The sequence below is a fragment of the Medicago sativa genome, chromosome 2 (genome assembly GCF_051527215.1).
Source record: "Medicago sativa cultivar Bolivia chromosome 2, Bolivia_mono, whole genome shotgun sequence".
Lineage (NCBI taxonomy): Eukaryota > Viridiplantae > Streptophyta > Magnoliopsida > Fabales > Fabaceae > Medicago > Medicago sativa.
Window position 1 is genome coordinate 25,800,817 of NC_140750.1, and position 23,044 is coordinate 25,823,860.

Genomic DNA, 23,044 nt, shown 5'->3' on the forward strand with positions numbered 1-23,044 from the left:
GGAAACTCTTTCTCTCTTCTCCCTTTCTTGACTTGTGTTGACGAGTCTTTCCTCTCTTCTCCCTCCTTCGACTTGTTTAACAAGTCCTTCTCCTTTTTCTACTCCTTTCTGTCCCTTCGGAATTAAGAGTGTTATTAAGACCATAGTCCCTTTTTCGGTTTAATGTCCCTTCGGAATTAAGAATGGTCTTAAAAACATAGTCCCTTCGGTAATATATGTCCTTTCGGAATAAAGAGTACTATTTGGAATAATAATGTCCCGTCGGAATCAAGAATGATCTTAACGGTATATAAATATTATAACAATATTTTTCTATTTGAGGAGAAATGGTGGTAACACCATATTTGAGTGGTCATAGTACCATATTGATAGTTTGGAGAACTTAAAGGTTAGAATGGTGGAAACACCATATTTGAGTGGTCTTAGCACCATAATAGAATGATAATAATACAATATTAAAGTGGTTTCAGTATTAAAGAGTGGTCTTAGTACCATATTTGAAGGTGTAATTCTCGAACAGTTTTCTACAGTGCAGTAGTTAACCGCACAGTTGTAGCTGGGCTTGTTTTATCCTGGAGGCGGCGTGGTTGATAGTCTACCTTGCACAACTTTGGGTAGTGCCACGAAACGTCTTAAAGAGAGCGACCTGGTCGTGACTCAACCTAGTAACAACTTCGGTAGATAATAGAATTTGGAAATCCAAATACAATAGTTTGGAAATCCAAAAATAACAATAATGTTCGTATATATGTTGGGTACAATGTGGTTGATGTATTTAAGAAAGTGGATGTCATTCCTATATTGAGTTAGGAGGCTGCCTTTGGAGCTACAGCCAAATAATCTGAACGTAAACATTATTTAGATCAAGAATCATCAAATTTGCCCGGCATCGGAGATCAACATGAAGGTAATCAGGATATGTGTACGTATTACGTTACAAAGTCTTCGTCTTGAGCCACGAACTAACGACTTAGAGTTACTGCTCTGAATCGGGGTAAAGGCTCAATCCATTGGACCCAGAGTCCACAATTGCAGCCAAGACCCAATAAAGTGTTCACATGTTGATGCATCATCATGTATCGGTGAAGACCCACGTCGCACCAAATATTAAGCTCAAAGCATCCTTGAGCCTTTCACTTGATCCAACGGTAGACCGACAACTTAGCCAAAGGGCAAATCTGACACATCCATGTTCAATGGTCTATAAATAGGGTGTGTCACACCAAAAACAAGATATACACGCTCTCATTATGAGAAATCTCATCAAAGCTCATTGAAACTGCATTTGAGTGTTTTTTTCATATACAATCCCACAATGGGAAAGAACTAACTGTGACCACTGCAAAGGTTGTTTCAGACCACTTCTGACTGACTATTTTTTTCTACGACAAGAACACAAAGTATAGCTCAATCGTAGGGATGACAATGCGCACCCTTTGTGTAAGGAACTATAGTGTTCATCTCCATACTCTCGTTTGTAAAATTGCACATACCCTTATGAACAAGAAGTTTAGTCTCCATCTTTGTACCCTCTAGACGTACGTGTTCATTACCCGCACTTTAGCATAAAAAAGAAGAAAACAAAAAAAAAATACTACAACGTAACTAAAATATGACAAAATACTTCAACCTACTCGTAAGATATTACAGATCATAGTATATAGCCAAATAAAAAAAAAATCTAAAGTACAAAAAATAAGTGTATATTACAATAAGTATCAACGGTTTACATTAACTAATTAATTTTAATGTTATATAAAATCATAATTGAATATTTAATTTTGATTAAAACTAAAAATATAAATGTTTGTTGCTTTCAAATTATAACAAATCAAACTAACCATAATTATCTATTTCATTGACACCAACAATATAACAAAAAAAATATAATCTAATTTTTTTTAATGGCATCAACGATCTAAGGTACAATTGTCATGCCTACTTGATTAGCCTATTCTCAACTCTACTTACTAGCTTATTATTCTAGTTAACTCATCAACAAAAATAAAAATTAAATTTAATGGTTGAGCGAATTTTTTTTTTTTTTTTTTTGTGGTGGTCGGGGTTTGAACGCCGGACCTTGCATATATTATGCATTGTCCCAACCAACTGAGCTTAGCTTACGAGGACAATTTTTTTTTTTTGAACAAATTTTTTAACAAATGTTTTTTGAATTGGAAGATTACATTTCCAAATTCCAATTTTTTTTTTTTTTTTTAAACAACCAAATTCCAAATTTTAAAATTGAAGAACCAAAATGGTGACTCACCCAAAATAAGAGTCAAAAGTTTGTTTAAACCAAAACATTAATGCATTAAACCATCAAAATAATCCACCCATTGGATTCCAACACGAGATCATCCATCCAGATTAATAAACTCATTTAATTGTCAAACTAAGAAATCTCAACCCAAAGCAACAAAATTCATCAATACTCACTCACTCAACCCACCCAAAACCCTCCACCACTTCCACCAAACAACAACCTCCAAAATTCCAAATCTAGCTACCAACAAAGCAAAACAAAACAATGGCATACGTAGATCACGCGTTTTCGATTTCAGACGAGGATATCATGATAGGAACCTCCTACACTGTCAACAACAAACCACCCGTCAAAGAGATCGCACTCGCTGTTTCGCTTCTCGTCTTTGGTTTTCTCAGTATCATCATCGGTTCTCTCATGGCTTATAACCATAGTAGTTAATAGCGGCGCTATAGCGGCGAATAGCGGCCGCGCGGTGCGGTGCGGTCCCGGACCGCTATGCAATAAGCCATAGCGTAGCGTTATGAGATAGCGGCGCAATAGCGGCCGCAACACTGCATAGCGGTTTTGCAGTCTAGCGCCGCTATTTCATTTTACGTGAAAATACAAGTTTGTCCTTGGTTTTTAAAAAAAAAACAAGGGTATTTTTGTCATTTTCGTTAAACCCTAATAACTTCAGTTTCTCTCTTCATTCTTTCATTCTTTACCGCCGCATCTTCTCATCTCAAAAACGCATCTCATCTTCTCACTGTTCATCTTCTCAAAACCGCATCAAACGGCAGATCTGTTCCTCTTCTCCTTACAGCCGCCGTTCCTCAGGTTTGCTCTCTTCTATAAATCTTCCTTTCTGTTTTGTTCATAAACATATCACAATATGTTTTGTTCTTCCTCTTTGTTTTGCCCTTCCTCTGTTTTGTTCATAAACATATCACAATCTGTTCACAAACATATCCTCTGTTTTGTTCTTCCTCTCTGTTTTCTCATGAATGATTGAAAAAAACACAAATGACTTCGGTTATCTGTGAGATCTCTATGATAAACTCTGCTCTCAGACGCAGGACACATTTAGTTCAATCTTTCTCTGTTGTTTTCCTCTACTGTTTTGTTCATCCTCTATTCTGCTCTCTGTTTCCTTATTTTTGTTGTTTTTGTGGACAACACAGTCATGGCGGCATCAGGTTCTGGTGTTCAATCAAACTCTGTGTCTGTTGACTCATGTGCTCAAAGACATAAGCGGACCGGTGATAATCTCGACATTGCTTGGCAATTTAATCACTGGAAGGATTTGAATGATAAGAAAAAGATTTACTGTGATTTCTGTGATAAGGTCAGCAATGGAGGAATTAGTAGAGCAAGAAGACACCAATTGGGAATTACGGGTGATGTAAAAGCATGTCGTAAAACACCAGCAGAGGTTAAGGCATTGTTGCAAGCTGATTTGGATGAGAAAAAAAAGAAATCAGAAGGTATTGCAGAGGTCCAAGCGCAAATAGATGATGATGTTCAAGAAGAAATTGAAGAAATAAGGAGAATTCGAACTGGAAAGAGGCCATCTGATTCCTCTTTGTCTGCTCCCAAAGCCAAGAAAGGTCCTTTGGATGTATTGTTTATGGGGGAAAAGACTACCAGTACCAGTACTAGGCAAACAAACATTAAAGATGCTGAAAAAGAAGCAAGGGCAAGAACCATACAATTTATTGCTCGATTCTTTTATACAAATGGAATTGCTTTTAATGTTGCACGGTCAAAACACTTCAAAGAAATGTTGGAAGCTGTTGGAGCTTATGGTCGTCATTTGAAACCACCAAGCTATTATGAAATTAGGGGACCACTACTTGAAATAGAGTTGGAAGAAACTAAGAAGATGTTGGTGCCTCATTTGGCCGCAAGGGTTAAATATGGATGCTCGATTATGTCCGATGGTTGGACAGACCGAAAAGGTAGAACCTTGATTAATTTTTTGGTGAATTCTACTGCTGGAACAATGTTTGTCAAAAGTATTGATGCTTCTGAAGAGTCAAAGACTGGAGAAATGGTGTATAAATTGATGAGTGATTTTGTTAATGAGATGGGTGAGCAAAATGTGGTGCAATTGATTACTGACAATGGAAGCAACTATGTTTATGCTGGCAAAAAGTTAATGCAGAACAAACCTCACATCTTTTGGACTCCATGTGCTGCACACTGCATAGACCTCATGTTGGAAGATATTGGTAAGATTCCTAGGATTAAAAAGGCTATACAAAAGGGGTGTTCTCTTGTAGGCTACATTTCTAACCACACATTTGCTTTGAGCCTAATGAGGAAGAAAACTAACAATGTTGAGTTGGTTAAACATGGAGTCACAAGGTTTGCTACCACATTTCATACTTTGCAAAGGTTACACAAAATAAAATCCAAGCTTAGAGAGATGTTTTTATGTGAAGAATGGTTGAGTTCCAAGTGCAATAAGGAAGCTAAAGGTAGGCAGGCAGCAACATGTGCACTTCTGCCATCATTTTGGAATGATGTACTCCACACTCTTAAGTCCATGGCACCTCTTGTTGACGTGCTAAGAATGGTTGATAATGAGAAAAAACCTGCAATGGGTGAAATATATGCAGCCATGTCGGTGGTGACACTGCTCATGGTAATCATCTTTTCAGTTTTTCGGTAGTTGTTAAAATATGTTCAATTTCTGATTTCTTGATTAAAGAGTGATAATTGCTGCTAATTTCGTTTTTTTTTTCACAGAAAAATGATTGTAGGTTAGTAAATTAGTTTTTTTTTTTAATTATATTGTTATTAATTAACGTGACATTAATGATTATTTTACAACCATTTCTGCGGAAATTTGAACTTTGGCGAAACTCTTACTACTGAGCTTAGTTAATTAGTGAGTTTTGTTAATTTTTAGGTATTTTTGGATATTGAACCTTGAAATGACTTGTTATTCGTTAGTACTCTTTTGGCGTCTCTTAGCTCACCAACTTAGTTGTTTGCTTGGGACTGCTAAATTATTCTGGTTTAATTAAATTTGTGTCCCTTAACTTGTTTTTGAGGTGCAAGTTGGTCCCTTGATTTTGAAGTGTGTTAGTTTGATAACTTAATTTGACAATGTTAATAGAAGTTGGTCCTTTCCGTCACAATTTGGTAATCCAACCCGTTATATTTGAAAATGTGGATCCAAAGTGGTTATTTTATCATACATATTTCTGAGGTGGAAAGTGTGGAATGAAAACATTTTATAAAAAAGTAATAGGATTGAAAGAAAGAAGAGAAGTGAAAAAACAAATAGAGAACATAGGAAGAGGAGGAATACAAAGAGGGCTTGTTCATCGTTCTATGTGTGAAAATATTTGGGAAGACAAAGAGGAAATCAACTGCTGATAGAGGCAAGTGTTCGGCGTCCTCCACATTATGTACACTTTTTTATACGAATAGAGTTTGCTTGTTCGGTTTAAGGTTTTCCTTGAATGTATATGTTTTTACTCAGAAAACGTGGATACTGGTGTTTGTTTGATTGTGTATGCACCCACGCCATCTAGGCACGCAATGAACTCTACCATGCGAACTTGAGGAACAGTAGTTATTGTTGTGATTTCTGGATGATTGTGCTCGTGAGCACTATGAGGAAGGATGATTATTGGACATCCTGATTTGTAATTGCATACACATTGAGGAATTTGGGGAAAAACATTAGATTATCTTATTTGGGAATACCTTAGTAAAGTATGGAAAATATTTTGATTTGGGAAGAAGAAAGGGAGACTAGTGACCCTTATTCCCATGTCAAAGTGGATTTTCCACATAATCACAAACTAATACCTTTTATGTGTATTTTGATGGAATGGACCAACTTGTTGTAAATTTATCGAGTTAAGGGATCAAACCAGCACTTTCAATCTTTTAGGTACCAATTTGCATCTCGAAAATAAGTTATGGGACGAAAATAGATATTAACCCAAATTTTTTATAGATAAATGTTTGTAAATCAGTGATTATGTTAGTTTATGGTGTTTGAACTATAAACCTTTTGATTGGAACTCTTTTGACACCCTTAAATTCATCAATTGAGCTGCCTGTTTGGGACAAATTCAGCTAAAGTTGACAACCTATTTTTTAACTGAAAATCAGTTGGCACATGACCAGAGTATATAACAAATTAGCTATTATTTGCCTGTTCTCTATTATTTTTGTTTGTTGGTTGATATTGAAATTTGTGAATGGTTGATTTAATAGGGCTATTCTTTGCAATACTGGGAATGTTATTGTTCATACCGGGTTTCTACTACACGAGGATTGCATATTATGCTTACAAAGGATACAAAGGGTTCTCTTTCTCTAATATACCTCCTGTGTAGATCTCATAATTCAAGTTCAGTTTCACAGCTTCCTTATGTACATATCTTCCCTTATTGTACTCCACCACCTTTCTTGTATTTTTTTTTCTTTTTTTGTTCTTGCCTGACATACAATGAGTGTTTAGATTTAGATTGTAATCTGTAATTGTTCTTAATATATACTGCTGCTGTTAAGATTATGTTCTTCATTGTTAATTGTCCTGCTCCAAACCTGTTGTTGAATAGTTTGTGTTTCTCATCTTTCTTTATGATTTTAATAATAGCACACCTTGATAAATTATTTCGTATTTTCTTCTGATATGCTATGATAGGAGGGAAATGTCTACGGATTGAGGAAATTAATGAAATTGATTCATATTATATTTTATAGCTTTTTACCATTGGGATGGAATCTCTGGATTTTAGCATGGTAATTGCGGCTTATTTGATCATTAGGATCAATTGACGATGATAACACGTGACACATAACTTGAATTTGTACTTGCCTTAGTGGGGGGACTCTTATTTGATATAGTTATGCTTTAGTGTAGTGTGGTAAACAAGTGACTTAGAAAATGGTAACATTTAAGTTTGTAGAAAGCAATAGCATACAATATTGAACCATTGATTCCTCAACTCCCACTCCTCTATGCGAATGGATTGAGTGACTTTATTTTGTCTGAATAGATAAATATTTTTTGATGAATTGTATAAATAGGTAACTGAAGTAGTTACGATTGATACTCTAGCATCCGTGACAGTGTTGTTAGGCGCGATAAGGATGCAGATTCACTGCAGTCAAGATAATGATGCAGTCATACAGTCAGTAAATTATTTTATTTGATACTCAATCGTTTGATGAATCTAAGAGTTCAAAATTATTATTATGTTTTTACTGAATTACATATAACCATTATTCTTTATCTCTTGCAACAAAACAATGAAGAACTCACACAAACTCTTACTTCTGTCACTCTCATCTCTGATTTCAATCCCCTCCATTATCTGACGACGACAATCCTTTCACTCCAACGAAAACTCATAGGAAACCGACCAACGAGATAACTCTAGACCCATCCTTATTATGGATCATTCTGTACAATATACTCTCAATTTGCAACCCCCTTACCGGATTCCAAACACCAGAAACTGCCGTCAAATGACCAACTGACGGTGGTTAACAGATCCATGAGGTCTCCGGAGGTTGTTGTGAAAACGGAGGTGAGAGGAAAAGACTTACGATGATGCCTCCTCCTCCGACAGTGTAGTCGAAAAGGGAGGTATTGTCAGGTGGGATGATACCGGATCAGGCGTCTTAATTTTCTTTCTTCTTACTATTTAGGTTCCTAACATTGGTTTACTCATTAATCTATCTGAATGTGAATAATTTTTTTTCTTTTATTGGAACTGTAAAAGAGGGAAATCTAATAGTGTGATACTTTGGATGTCAGTGTTTGTTAGGCGGGGTAATATAGTTTCGGCGCCTAATTTTTTGTTGACTATTTAGATGCCTAAACTTTTATTCATTATTACATTTTTTCACTTCATCCGTCATTTTTCTCTGGCTTGAAATATTAGATGAAGTATCAATATACCACTTATTTTTTCTCTAACGTATTATTATCATTATTTATTATATTTCAATTATCTGACTACTCCATTAACTATATTTTTTTTTCTTTTACAAAACTATTTACTATAATTAATAAATGTATTTTAGTAAATGAAACCCATTTTATTTTTAAAATCAACACTACTAATCCTTCAAAAAATAAACTACTAATAATTTCTTTAATAACGACGTCAATTTTTTTTTTTTTTGGATCAATAACGTTAAAAACTTAAAAGAACTACTGAGTTTTAGGGAATATCAATTTTTTTTTCTTCACAAATATCATATATTACTCTTGATTGTTAGTATCTTTTTGAGACACATTAAACACCGAGATATTTTCTAACTTAAACCACAAAGTTTAGCCTAATGTTAATAAGTCTCATATCAATCGATAAATAATTAGAATGAACGATTATAAGTGATAACAACCCTCATCCGATAATATGGTTTTGTAAAATTATATAATGCTCAACCACAATTTCTAAGACCTACAAAGTTCATAGATTGTGAATTTACTTACTATTTATTAGTTCTCTAAAGAAAAAACGAGTAATTAGCCAAATACCCCCCCGAAATTGCAAGGCGCGTCAATTACCCCCCTGTAGTTAACGAAATATCAATTACCCCCCCGAAATTGATAAACGTTAGTCAATTACCCCCCTCCGTTAATTTCCTCCATCCAACATGCTGATGTGGCAGTTAACTGCCACGTGGCACTGCCACATGGTCAGAAAAGGCATGCCACGTCAGAGGGGGGTAATTGACTATATTTTTTAATTTTTTTTTGAAATATTTTTTTTTTTGAAAAAAAAAAAATTTGAACAAAAATATGATTTTTTTTTCCTTTTGAACAAAAATATGATTTTTCCTTGCAAATTTATGATAATTGATCACCACTATGAATCTTATTCCTTCTATATGCTAATTTATATGACTAATATATGCCACTGTCATTATTATCACTACTATATAATGTGCTTATACAGAGATAATTCTGTCATATAGTTCTGTCATATAGATGTTCTATGCTTATACTGTCATTATACTGTTCTATGCTTATACTGTCATTATAGGTAGCATACTTAAATGATGATTTCACAGAGATAATTCTGTCATATAGTAGCATACCTTAGTCATAGATTATAAACTTAGACACTCATGCACCTAGACACTGCAGGCACCCAGACACTGCAGGCCGCAGAAACACGCCACCAGCCACAAACAGAACTAGCATAACAGGTTCTGTCAAAACATAAGCCCAAATAATTCAAATACAGGGGGGTTTTTGACCATTATTGATAAACTACAGGGGTTTTTTTGACCATTATTGATAAACTACAGGGGGGTTTTTGACACGAACTTGTTGGAACAATAACAACACAAACAACTTAGAACAATAGCAGCACAAACAGCTTAGCATAATTGCCTCTTACATTTGTTTCCAATACACATAAGAAAATACTTAGAACAACAATACATATTTCATATAACTATTGTGAACCAAGAATTTTAATCAAAACTACCAACATACACAACAATACTATCATGTACTTCAATAAAAATCAACATGCAAAGCTTCCATTATCATTTTCATCATTATTAAGCCCTAAAGCAAGCTTCAATTCCCCTCTTCTGTCCAAATCGAAACACACCATCAACTTCACATTATATAGTAGTGATAATAATGACAGTGGCATATATTAGTCATATAAATTAGCATATAGAAGGAATAAGATTCATAGTGGTGATCAATTATCATAAATTTGCAAGGAAAAATCATATTTTTGTTCAAAAGGAAAAAAAAAATCATATTTTTGTTCAAAAAAAATTTTTTTTTCAAAAAAAAATTAAAAAATATAGTCAATTACCCCCCTCTGACGTGGCATGCCTTTTCTGACCATGTGGCAGTGCCACGTGGGCAGTTAACTGCCACATCAGCATGTTGGATGGAGGAAATTAACGGAGGGGGGTAATTGACTAACGTTTATCAATTTCGGGGGGGTAATTGATATTTCGTTAACTACAGGGGGGTAATTGACGCGCCTTGCAATTTCGGGGGTATTTGACTAATTACTCAAGAAAAAACAACTGCAAGAATAAAAAATCAATAAACAATCGCATGAATACGGTGCCGTTTAAGAGCACCCAAAAAAATCCAAAACAAAAACTATTTGACTAGTATATATAACTTATAAGAATCTGGGAGAGTACATTTTCGTCATCAGATCAGATCCGTATCACCTCATTCACAATCATCCGACAGACAAGATCACCCCCCCGTAAGCAAGCATGTCTCTTCTCTTCCATTTTTGCTAAAGACACTCCTTCTTGTTTTCTTCTTTCATGTTTTTATGATGTTTGTTAAATTGGATTTTTCTTCACAGTTAAATCAGCGAGAATGAAGGTAACAATGATGATGATGGTTTTAGCAATTTCTGTTTACTGGGATTCAGCTTCAGCAGCTCCATCTGTTGGTGAGTTTGTTGACAAGACCATTAATAACAACAAGATCGCCATCTTTTCCAAGACATATTGTCCGTAAGTATTTGTATCCCTCTTTTGACTATGACTCATTATATTTACTGATAAGCGAGCAGACGATGTAACATAACGTATTCGAGCAAGTAGAATTGAAAATGAACCACTCTATTGATAGAGGCACAAACACAATTGGTCGAACTCTATGATTAATCATTATGTTTTTGTGTGTTTGTTGAGTATGACATGACTCATTATATTGATAAGTAGGCAGATGTTCTAGTGTAGCGTAGTGGAGGTGAAAGCTCAATTGCATGATAGAAAACTACAACATTCGTTATGTTTTTGAGATGTAGGCATAATTGGCTAAACTCTGTGATCAATTATTTGTGTTATTGTGTGTTTCATTCGTTGTTGTCAATCGTGTAACGCAGACAAAAAAAAAAACATTTTGTTCAAATTCTGCTATGCTACAGCGATGCCATTTGAGATTTTGTAGTTTTTACTAAATAGTGTATCACAGAACAACTACGATTTGTTCAAATTCTACTATGTTATAGGCATAGTCTATGAAGCATGGACACCTCTAGGATTAGGCGTGCCAGGTGTTTTTTACATTAGCAGTGTCGACATGTCTGTGTTGTGTCAGCTGTCTTTGTCGGAGTCCGTGCTTCACAGGGCTTAGCGTTGTAGCGCCACCATTTAGCGACATTTATCTGTTTAGTATAGTGCTATAGAACACCCTCTTTTTGTTCTTTATTTGGGAGAAGCTCATCTTCGATTACATTAATCACTCTGCTTTGATTCTGATTTGTATGATTGAGTTATGTATATTAGTACACAAGTGGGTTTAGCAGTTTTTTCTCACGATTGTAAATAGTCACTTTATTTATACCTAAAATCTCTGTAATTGCCCATTTTATAAAATGCATGTTAATTATAATTTAGAATTTCAAATGGCCAATGTTATTCTCCACTCAATAGGTCATATCTGTAAATGTTTTTCGCCGCATCTTCAAAGTTCTAATTGTTTGGTGTTTGGGAAATTGGAATTGGATATATGTTTGGAATTTGGATCATATCTTGTTGTATTTGAATATCCTTGAGTGTCTGCTTAAGTTTTGAATAGGATTGTACGAATAAAAAAATTTGGTACGAAGTGTTCAGTTGGCTTGTTATGGTTCAAAATATTCCTCCAGATATGTTTACCTCCAGATGAGTAAACAATCAAAGTGTTTACCTCTCCCACCTTAGCTTCTTTTTTGTCAGAGAATCTAAACAATCAAGGGAATCCAATGTTTAGCGGCTCGTTCCCGATCCAAATGTCCTTCCAAAATAACGTCCCCATCACAGTCTATTTACCCCTAAAATAAAAATGTTGAAACTGTACTTCTTTTGTCCTTTTTTCCTCTCATTATCCTTTTGTTTCTGGCTGGCTACACTATGAATATTCATAATGATGAGCTTTGTTGATTACTATCAAGTGTTTCTTTTCTTCGCAAAAAAATTGAAACTTTACAGCAGGAAAAAAAAGCTCATGAAGTGATTTATTTTGTATTCATTGGTCTGTTTTTGCTGATTTCTTTGTTTTGAATATAGGTACTGTAGAAGAGCAAAAGCTGTTTTCAAAGAGTTGAACCAAGTGCCATATGTTGTGGAGCTTGATGAGAGAGGTATACTGAAAATTTCAGCTTGCTTTAAATTTACACACACACACACACACACACACACACACACACACACACAGGGAGAATGAGTTAGTTATATAATCTAAATAAATTTTTGCTTATGTTTCAGATTTTTTTTTAACAGGATTGCTTATGTTTCAAATAACATACATATTATATAAATAATGTGGTAAAATGAAGTATTCATTAGTTGTCAATTGTATGATATATTTTTTTTAACTTGATCTATTTCATTAGGTTCAATTCAACAGTTCACACAAACAGCTTTAGTCAAAATTTATTCTAGTTATGACAAAATGAATCAAATGAGTAAATCATAGTTGACATTTATCAAAAGCAGGGAAAGTTAGCATCCCATATCTTGGAAAGAAAGCTTGTTGGGGGAAATATTAAAGCATTATAACTTGTGAAAGAAGATAGTATGTTTCTTTCGACAACTGCCTAGTGTAGAGATAGGGAAACTGAATAATGAGTTTATAATGTTACTTTTTCCTTTGATAGATGTTTAGGGGCCATTGTTGTTACAAAGATATTAAAAGACCTTTTCATTGCAGATGATGGTTCAAAGATTCAGGATATTTTGGTTAATATTGTTGGGAAGCGTACTGTGCCACAAGTTTTCATCAATGGAAAACACCTTGGAGGATCAGATGGTAAGTATTTCTTTATTCAGGAAAAAAATCTTTTACATTTTTAAACAAAATGCGATTCTCTTTGAAGTTCCCTCAAACACTTGTTCATTGACTGATTTCCAGAAACCGTTGAAGCGTATGAGAGTGGGCTTCTGGCTAAACTTCTAGGAATTGAGACCGTGGATCATGATGATCTCTGAGGCGGATTATTGATAAGGGGAAACTCTTTTGCAACGCTGTGATTGTACTCCGAGTTCTGACTATGAATGAGTCTTTACATATAAAGGACATGATAAGATTACATTTTTTCACTGTTAAAGCTTTAATTTATAAAATGTAATGGATAGATTTAATTTATAAAATGCCATGTTAGTTTTCCAGCTACTTTTTTAATGGACATGTTCAGGTAAGTTCCTCATTTTTCAATACAATAGCTTATATTTTACATTTCCTTCTTTTTTATCTCTTACGTTTTTTTCAACTAATTTACTGAGTATGATAATGTGAAATTGAGGACTCACTGAGAATGAAAAAAGGAAATTAATCAGAGCAATTGATATGATGAATTCATTGCACATGATTTTTTCATTACATTGACAAGCAATGCTAACGATATACATCCTCCGGTCACTATTATAAGCAAAATCTACTTTTTAAGTTCATTCAATAAATGATGTATGCGGTCCATTAAATATACCATATACATCATTTATTGAATGAACCTAAAAAGTGAAATTTTGCTTATAATAGTGACCGGAGGATGTACTCGTTTGGCATATGTACTTTTTCAGCACCTTCATTATTGAAGAGTTTCATGTATGTTGACTAAAAATGGAGGGACTAAGCTTTTTACAGTGAAAACTAACATGAAATTTATCTAATGACACTATTAGACAACGAGTTAATCTTTTTTTTCCTTAAAGCACAAACCATTAATCTTAACCATCACCACAGTTCAGTAATAATAATATGTTGTATTGAGTGATTGTTTGAGATGTAACTTGTGCTGATAGTTGTCTGTCATTTTTGTGATTTAATTTGATGCTATTACGGATTTGGTGTATCGTTTTGGTCCTTTCCATTATTAATCATATTTTACAATTTATCAAAGGAAACTTCACTTTGTTGACCAGATATGTTAAAAATTCATTTCATGCATGTAGATAGTAAATTTAGGAAAACATTGGTTTTACAGTTTACGCTTATTCTTAATCATATTTTACAATTTTATGAACATATGTTTATTTTGTAATTATGATGATCATGATAAGAATATTATTTAGGGTTTTTCTAACCTGTGCAAGATTGCACAGCTTAAGGTGTAATGAATGCACTACTTTTATGGTTTTTTTAAATCCAATTAATTAGTCAATTAATTAGCCTTTTCTTTCTCTCCTATTTTTCTGCAAGGCTCTCTCATATACTCACCTAGTAGTACTTTCGACGTTAAAACCACTTACTTTGTCAGTTAGTATTTTTATTGTGAAAGAACTATAACATGAAACCATTATTTTATATCGTGATGGGAACCAAAAAACAACTATAGCCTCCCACTCCTTGGCTAACTGCCCATCTGCAGATTTGGCAGCAAAGGTGACATCAAATTCTGAATTTTATAGTACTTCAAATTCTGAATTAATTCATGGTTCATAGTTTGAAAGATTGTTCAAATCAACCAAATTTATGACTCTTAATTTACATAAATAAATTGAAAGCAAAAAGGTTTAAAAGGGTGGCATCATGCTCAAGAGGTGGGTTGTATGGTTGCAGAGCAATTGAAAGAACAAATGAGAACAAATATATTAACTTGAAAAAAGAAGCAAGAATTTATTTTTGTCTGTTACCTTATTATAAACCGGTGAAACAAATGTATTTGAGAATGTATTTTGAAAGAAAGAAAAAAAAATGTGAAAGCAATTGACAAAACAAATAAGAACAAATGAAGAAATAAAAAACGTGAAAGAAAACAAAAGTGAAAGAAAATTAAGGTATTAACTTAGCCTGCTATAACAATCATATATGAGTATAAATGGGTGGTTCCTTTCTATTTGCCATATCCTTAACAGACTTTTTCAAAGTTGAAGGAGAAAGTGGCGTGACAGAAGAATAAAATATTCAGTTTAGTGTGTTTATAGATGAAGCTTCTGGCCATAGTTTTTGATGATGTTTTTGTATTTTTTTTTATTGCTTTAGTTTAGGTCTTGCTTGTCTAGCCTTTCAGTTTGATTAGACTATGTTAAAGCACCCTAGTGAGGCAACTTGTGACTGTTCATGTTTGTACCCCTTCATTTGTGTCTCATATATGTATGAATCGACTCACCCTCTTTTGAATCGTCTCAAATAAGTTTCTGACTTGGTATGAATTGATTCACACTATGTATGAATCGATTCGTGTTTGAATCGTATCATTCCTTCTTGAGTCGCATCATCAAACTCTCTGACTCTCTCTGAATCGATTCACTGTTATCTTGAATCGATTCAAACATCCTTCTGGGCAGTTTGAATCGTTTCATATATCTCTTGACTTGCATCAATCTTCATACAATTTCCATCTTCTGGATCTAATCTTCCTAATGTTTGAATCGATTCAATGAGTAAATGAATCGATTCAATTTGCTATTTTGATACGAAAATTGTGTCTTTTCACCCCTTACTATATAAACATTCTTCCCTCACAACTTCAAACTATTGAATCATCTGTATCTATTCTCTCTAGGTCTAAAAAACTCATTGCTCATACATTCTTCAAGATTAAACACTTTTTCTTAGAATCACTTTGTCTTTGAGTGTGTAGATTCTCTAGGGGCTAGTAGGGATTGTAAGTTGGTTCTCTCAAGGAGATTGATTGGGCTTAATCAAGGCTCTAAAGGAAGTGAATAATCTCATTCCACCTCCAAAGGGCTTGGGGGTCTTTCTAACCGTTCTTGAAGTCGAAGGGGGTTCGTTTGCCGGACGTAGCATTGAAGACTCGAGTGAAGAGATCGAAGGAGTGCACGAGCAATTCAAGGATCCGAAGATTCAAGGAGCACCAAATTCAAGGGGTACTTGAAGTTTGGGGGAGCTTTGTTTTACATAGGAGTTGAAGAATTAGGGCTTTAATTTGAAGGAACTCTTGTAAACATTGTAATCAACTTTTCATACATAGTGGATGACCTTGGTGAAGGCGTACTTCATCAAGAAGAGTAGACGTAGCCCTTAGCGAGGACGAACAAGGGTGAACTACTATAAATCTCGGTGTTCTCTCTCTCTCTCTCTCTCTCTCTCTCTCTCTCTCTCTCTCTCTCTCTCTCTCTCTCTTACTTTCATTATAGCACTTGAGTATTTGGATAATTGATTAGTGAATTGCTAACTTTGATCTAAGTAGTGTTTTTCTCAATAGATTAATCTAAATCCGTTTGATTTAGGTTAAAACAATTTCTCTTGGATCAATTAATTGCAATACCAATTCAATTATTCAAATTCATGTGTTTTGTATTTCCAATTGATAATAAGGTTTATTGTCATATAGGTTTCCAATTGATAATAAGGTTTATTGTCATATAGGTTTGGTTTGAAATTGTATATCATTTTGTATCTTGTTTAAGGATTGTTAATAATTGATTGTGCTCAAAGATTTGTATCGTGAATCTCTCAATTCTAAGATAAAATCTTATTCCACATATATTTGGTATCTGTTGATTCATTGTTTGTGATTCCTCTAGCAAATTTCAAATAGTCAATTTGTTAAAATCGTTTTTCACAAATCTCCGAAAAGTTTTTCAAACGCGCTATTCACCCCCCTCTAGCTTGGTAACTACCTAGCCATATAGACCAACAATAGAAATTGAATTTTGACTTTCACTGTTAGTGCACCGAAATTATAGCAGATTAGCAGTTAATAGAAGAGAGATGGAAAAAAAAAATCAATTTAAAAAAAAAAGACTCATTAACAGGACTGGGAAAAACAAAAAAAAGTAGTGCATTTATTACACCCTAAGCTGTGCAATGTTGCACAGGTTAGAAAAACCCTATTATTTTTTATGTGTTTTTGATTATTTCAAATGTAAGAGTATTATTAATTATACAATATTGATAGAGCTAGTCTCTTTTGATCTTGGGAATGTGATGAGCACAGACACTATTTTATATGCAATCAATAATTTGGGGTTGTCTAATGTGCATAAATAAAGTAGTTTTGTAACCTGCACACATATTTTTCATCATTGGATCAGTTAGTTTCATTTGGTCATATGGTGAAATTTATTGATCATAATCATGAAAACTAACTTGTGCACGATGCAATGAATTAGTTTTCAGAGAGAATGAGATAGAGTTCAAGTTTGAGGATTGTGAATACGCGATCAGGTAGAGTCGTTTGTACCTTCCCTTCCTCAATATGTGAGAGCTTCCTCTCGGAGGATTGCAAGCTCAAACGTGACATATCCCTACACTACACGAGAGTACTTCTAATTGTTTTCAATTGGCAGAAGCACGAAAGTACAATACAAATCCTTTGAATGAATTAGGAAAAGCTTTTTGTGACCTCTTTAGAACCGTCTATGAATCTTGCCAAATTATTATAGGTTTATCATAGGTGTGGCAGGTTGCAAGACTAGTCCTTTGGCCGGTTTTAGGCACATTTTGATGTTTTTGGTAAGGGTATGAGTCAAGAAGTGTACAAGTGATTTATGTGTACTTTTAGTTGGATAAATGGCCTCCCTTCTCCATTTCGTGGGATGCAAATGGCCTCCCTTCTCCATGATTTGACTTTAGTTTTTGAAGAAAGCAAAAAAAAAAATATTCAATAAAACTAACTATTCAAGGTACAAACAAGATGTAGCAAACATTCAAAACTCAATTACAGAAATAATGCAAATACCCAAAACCAAATTAGACTAATCAAAACAAACTAACATCAATCCAACACAAAACCTACTAGCAATAAGAAATACATAACTCAAGTCAAGGACCTCAAACACATAGTAAGATGTATCTACCAATGATGAAGATCAATCATGAAACCTTTGACGTTTGTTTTGAGCCACCACCATAACGTCAATTTAATAGATTTTAAAACTTATTCAATACAAACACTTTTTGCTGAAAGATATTGGCATTTCAAGCATTTTAAGTAGTCCACACACAAACCATCCAAATTGGATGAAACATTTCATGATGACCTTATGATTCAAGAATAACCCACTAGATTATTGACAATGATCCAATCCAACCCATTATTTGACATGACAATACTAATAATCATCCAAACCAAGACTATATTCTAAACATTTTTAAAAAAATGTGCTCCACAAATAAGTGTTGAGCAGTTTCAAGAGCAGCATCCACTAACACAAAGTAAATCATGAAAAGCTGCTTCACAGCGAGAAAGATTATTCTCTGTAGGAAGTATATTTTGTTGAACTAAGATGGGTTTTAGAACAATATCTCTAAGGTTTTGATGATAACAATGTATAACAGAATAATTAGGTACTCTAAAGTTTGTTCAAGTGTGCAAGACCATAGAATTAAAATTTGACTATGAAGTCAACATTCTGGCCTTGAAAGACTATGCTCTGAACTAGGGATGGGAATAGGCCAGGCCGGCCTAGAAGGGCCTACGGCCTAGCCTACGACAGACCAGACTTTTTTTCTTAAATAGAGAAGGCCTAGGCTTTTTTAAAAGCTTATTTAGCTTAATAGGCCAGGTCACATGCCATTCGAAAAGCCTCTTAGGCCTATTAGACCGGCCTATTTAAGTAAATATGAATAATATTATTTCTTATTATATTATATTTTGTACTTTGAATTAAAATAAAAACGTGTTAACTTTTTCAGTAATTTAAGCTTATTAGTATAAATTAATTTTTTTGCATATTTAAATGTATTATTATAAACTAGAACTGAAATATGATACAATATATAGTCAAATTTCCTAAAAACTCATGTTGATTATCAAAAGAGAGTTTAATCTAATTGATATATTAGTTTGCTAGTCTATTTACACTTAGATCACATTGCTGATTTAAATATGTTCATATGAAATATGCTTTTAAACAGGCTAGCAGACCGTATCTGACTTTCAGATGGTCAGACTTAGGCCTAAAAAGTAAGCCTATGACAGGCCGTAGGCCAGGCTCAGGCCTTATAAAGCCTAGCTCGGCCTAGCCTATTCCCATCCCTACTCTGAACAAAGTAGAACAACTATGGTGCCTAAGAGAAGCTCTGATGACAAAACTCTGATATGAAGATCGTACAAAAAGTCAAAGCTTTGAACATGTGTTCATCAAGTTGTGAAGATGAAACTCTAATCTAAATGATCAAGTCAATGGTCAACACTCTATGAACATAATCCAATTTTGTCCTCTTATAAAGAAATGTCGTTGCCCATTGAATCAGTAGTACGTTTGTCCTTGGGAAATCAAAATAAGACATGTTGCAGCTAAGGAAATGTCCTTATGAAAGACAAATTTCATGCGACAAATAATTTCCAAAAAAGGAAAAAATTTGTGAAGAAAATCCTCAAGGAAGCTTTGTTGCGTTGACACTTCTTCAAACAATGGCTATATTTAAATCGCCTATAAAAGGATCTTCAGTATTTGAAGAAAAATAGACAACCACCTGATATTAACTGTGTTGAAATTCTGATCAAATCTTAGCGCAAAAATACTTAGAAAAATTCTTACATCTCTCATCTTAGAATTTCTTAATTGTTTGAAATATTCTTTAGATACAAAATCAGTTTACTTTGCTTAAATTAGTTTACCACTCTTTGAGTTTGAAGTGTAAACAACAACAAATTCTTTTAAACTCTTAATCTTGTTAAATTGAAGGATACAAAATCAGTTTACTCTACTTATATTAGTGATTACGCTAATAGCGTATCTTACGCTAATGGCGTGGCTGTCTTCACGAGCTCCAGATTCACGCCCCAGGTACGCTATTGGCGTATCTCTCTGGACTTGGGCATTTCTTGATCACGCTAATAGCGTAGAACACGCTAATAGCGTATGACTTTGAACTTTGACGTTTCTTGCTCCTTGCTTGTATTTTCCTGCACAAAAAGGGTAGAATAAGGCTCAAAAGGATAAATGACATATTTGCATAATATTTGGAGTTTTCCATGGAGAATCTTGCAAAACAATTCACTAAAATGCCTAAACTCCTATATGAAATATATCACTTTTAAACACTTATCAATTAGTTGACCACTCTCTGAGTCTGTAGTGTAAACAACAACAACAAATTCTTGTAAACTCTTAATCTTGTTGAATTGAAGGAAGTCCTCAATGAGAGGTTGAAAATCTTTGGCGTGGTGTCTAAGTACTTTTGCAATAAAGGTTGATTATAGTGGAAAAATCTCTCAAATGTGAGGGGATTTGACGTAATTTTGGATTATGGGGTGAACCAAGATAAATATAAGTGTTGATCACTTCTCTCTTTCCTCTGTTTATCTTTCATATATATCCTCTGATTTGTTTTAACTTGGAATTATTTTTTCTTCATAAAAGGACAACAAACTCAACCCCCCCTTCTTGTATTTTTCTCACCTTCAGTTGTAATCTGAGCGCCCGGTCTATTGATTTAACAGATAACCATGTAACAACTAAAAGAACCTAAGAAAAATCAAAACAATGGCAACTATTCCTCTTCCTCCTCATGAAATTAATAACATTGCTCCAAAATCCAATTCTAAATCTGATTCTTACCTATCTAGATATTCGATCTTCAGTGGGGATGATGAGCAATTTTCCTGGTGGAAAAACAAATTGTATAGTCATGTTATAACTCTTGATTAAGAATTATGGGATATGATCGAAGATGGTTTTAGAATTATAGTCAATGCAGATTAAGCAGCTCTAAACATAGAAAGTTTGACAAAGGAGCAAAAAAAGCTTTATAAGAAACATCATAAAGCATGCAGTATCATGGTGAATACTCTTGCTTTTCATGAGTATATTTGATTCCCTTTACTCGACATATGAGGGACATCAACAAGTGAAGGAAGGAAAGACAAATCTTCTAGTCCAACAATATGAACTATTCTAAATGGAGGATGATGAAGATATTGAAATCATGTTTTCAAGGTTTCAAACACTTGTCTCTTGTCTGCAAGTGCTAAGCAAAAACTACACTACATCAGATCGTGTAATGAAGATTTTGAGGAGTCTTTCTATCAAATGGAGATCCAAGATAACTGTTATTCAGGAAGCTAAAGGCTTGAATAACATGGGTCTGGAAACCCTGATAAGCTATTTGAAAAGTCATGTGATATAGTTATTAGAGGATGATCCTTCTAGAAAAGGAAAGTCCATTGCTCTTAAGTCTAATGGGAAAACAACAAAAGTTCTTCAAGTTGTAGAGTCTAAAGAAAACACTCCACACAATGAGACTATAGAAGGATCTGATGATGAAGTGGCATTCTTGTCAAGGAGGCTTCAACATCTGTACAAAAAGAAAAGGTTTCCTAGAAGAAATAGTGGTGTCAAAGGATCCAGCTCTAGCGAAAAGAAGGATGGACTTAAGGCCTGCTTCAACTGCACAGAGCATGGACATTTTGTAGTTGAATGCCTTAAGCTCCAAAAGCAGAAACCTAAAAAGGAAAGTTCAAAGAAGGAAGATTTCAAAAACAAGGTTAAGAAAAGTCTCACGACAACATGAGAAAATCTGATTGTTGACTCTGATGATGAAGAGGAAGAAAATCTTGATCTGATGCCAACCAAATCATCTGAATCTGATTATGAATGCTTTTTACGTGTTTAAAGATTATTAACCATAACCTTGTCCATAAATCAATTTTTGGTCAAAAAGGATTATTAAACCTAATTATGAGACTTAACATATTTTAACCTAATTCTAATCAAAAAACTGTTCATTTTTTCTTTAAAGAAGCTAAATAGCCCACCCAAATTGGCACAAGAGAGAATCGAACCTGAGACCTTGAGGAGGAGCACAGTCCAAGGTTCCAAGGCAACACCACTAGACCAACCAAATTGGATTTAACTGTTCAATTATTGATTAGGCTTTGACATAAACTAATGATAATTGTTACTTACTTTGGTGTTCTTAAACCTTCAATGGTTATAATCACCTAAGAATTTAGGCAACATAAACATTGAAGAGAGTTAGTGACCAAGACATTGGCCACTATTTTGTTCAAATGTTTTAAAATCAAGTAATCAATAGCATTGTATTCATATATAGTTTGTAGTTACTCAGATAATTCAGGAAAGAAAATCTGACATGACCTAATCGCTTTCTCACTATCTCTTAAAGGACTAAAACCAACCACTTTGTCACGCGCAAACCCCCCATTTGTTACAATTAACCTAATCATTATAACAGTAATTACATTGAAACTAGACAATCCCTATGGAGATGAACTCTTTTCTATAAATATCACTACAAGACGACATACTAGTAAACTTGCTAGTTTTTCGTCATCAATAACATATCGTAGTAATCTAGTCAGGGATGTTATCCCATGAAGGCAATACAATTCCACATCATTATTTTAGAAACACCAGCATGCTCTACTATTTGTAACATCACGAAACACATTCAAATCATATAGACACCATCGCCTATATCGGGTTCAATGCCCATAACAAACTCGACTAATTTGATACTAAATCATATCGCGTTGTCTTATTAAACAGTGAATTGACATATTTTGTAATACAATTATAGTATCCTGCCTCTTATCCTTGTCACCAAATGGGTCCTTAGTGTATTACTTTACTTTATTTCATTTAGTTTATAAAATTATATTTATTGTTACTTCTTTCGTTCCAAATTATTAGTCATTTTAGAAAGAAAAAAAAAAGTCCCAAGTATAAATTATTTTACAAATATCAATGAAACATCAATATTTATTTTTCTATCATACCCTTCAACCTTGTTCAATAAGCATGTTATTTTTTTTAGGGTTAATTATGTTTCTAGTCCCTATAAAATAGCGACCTTGTAAGTTTAGTCCCTACTTAATTTTAATAGCATTTTTAGTCCCTAATTTTGTTTTTCTGCACTGAGTATTAGTCCCTACTCAATTCAAATTTGTTTAATTT

General features: G+C 34.0%; 2 protein-coding genes across 4 annotated transcripts; both read left to right on the forward strand.

Moving 5' to 3' along the window:
- Nucleotides 1-2,367: 2,367 nt before the first annotated feature.
- Nucleotides 2,368-6,886, forward strand: LOC146945803 (uncharacterized). Its single transcript, XM_085744084.1, has 3 exons — nt 2,368-2,694; nt 4,870-4,895; nt 6,488-6,886. Exons 1-3 carry the CDS (start codon nt 2,531-2,533, stop codon nt 6,607-6,609), a joined length of 312 nt encoding a protein of 103 aa, XP_085600210.1. The 5' UTR covers nt 2,368-2,530; the 3' UTR covers nt 6,610-6,886.
- Nucleotides 6,887-10,343: 3,457 nt separating this feature from the next.
- On the forward strand, nt 10,344-13,448 carry LOC146945804 (Glutaredoxin family protein). 3 transcript variants are annotated; one of them, XM_085744085.1, is made up of 5 exons: nt 10,344-10,482; nt 10,588-10,741; nt 12,281-12,354; nt 12,924-13,022; nt 13,125-13,448. In XM_085744085.1, exons 2-5 carry the CDS (start codon nt 10,602-10,604, stop codon nt 13,199-13,201), a joined length of 390 nt encoding a protein of 129 aa, XP_085600211.1. In that variant the 5' UTR covers nt 10,344-10,482; nt 10,588-10,601; the 3' UTR covers nt 13,202-13,448. The 3 variants fall into 3 exon arrangements, with proteins under 3 accessions (XP_085600211.1, XP_085600213.1, XP_085600212.1); XM_085744087.1 differs by having other exon boundaries at nt 10,421-10,494; XM_085744086.1 differs by having other exon boundaries at nt 10,426-10,490.
- Nucleotides 13,449-23,044: the final 9,596 nt, after the last annotated feature.

Coding starts and splice junctions, on each gene's coding strand:
- LOC146945803 (XM_085744084.1), top strand. CDS start 2,531: ATGGCATACGTAGATCACGCGTTTTCGATTTCAGACGAGGATATCATG. Junction 2,695..4,869: donor GGTTCTCTCATGGCTTATAA/CCATAGTAGTTA, acceptor AAATATATGCAG/CCATGTCGGTGGTGACACTG. Junction 4,896..6,487: donor CGGTGGTGACACTGCTCATG/GTAATCATCTTT, acceptor TTGATTTAATAG/GGCTATTCTTTGCAATACTG.
- LOC146945804 (XM_085744085.1), top strand. CDS start 10,602: ATGAAGGTAACAATGATGATGATGGTTTTAGCAATTTCTGTTTACTGG. Junction 12,355..12,923: donor TGTGGAGCTTGATGAGAGAG/GTATACTGAAAA, acceptor TTTTCATTGCAG/ATGATGGTTCAAAGATTCAG. Junction 13,023..13,124: donor ACACCTTGGAGGATCAGATG/GTAAGTATTTCT, acceptor ACTGATTTCCAG/AAACCGTTGAAGCGTATGAG.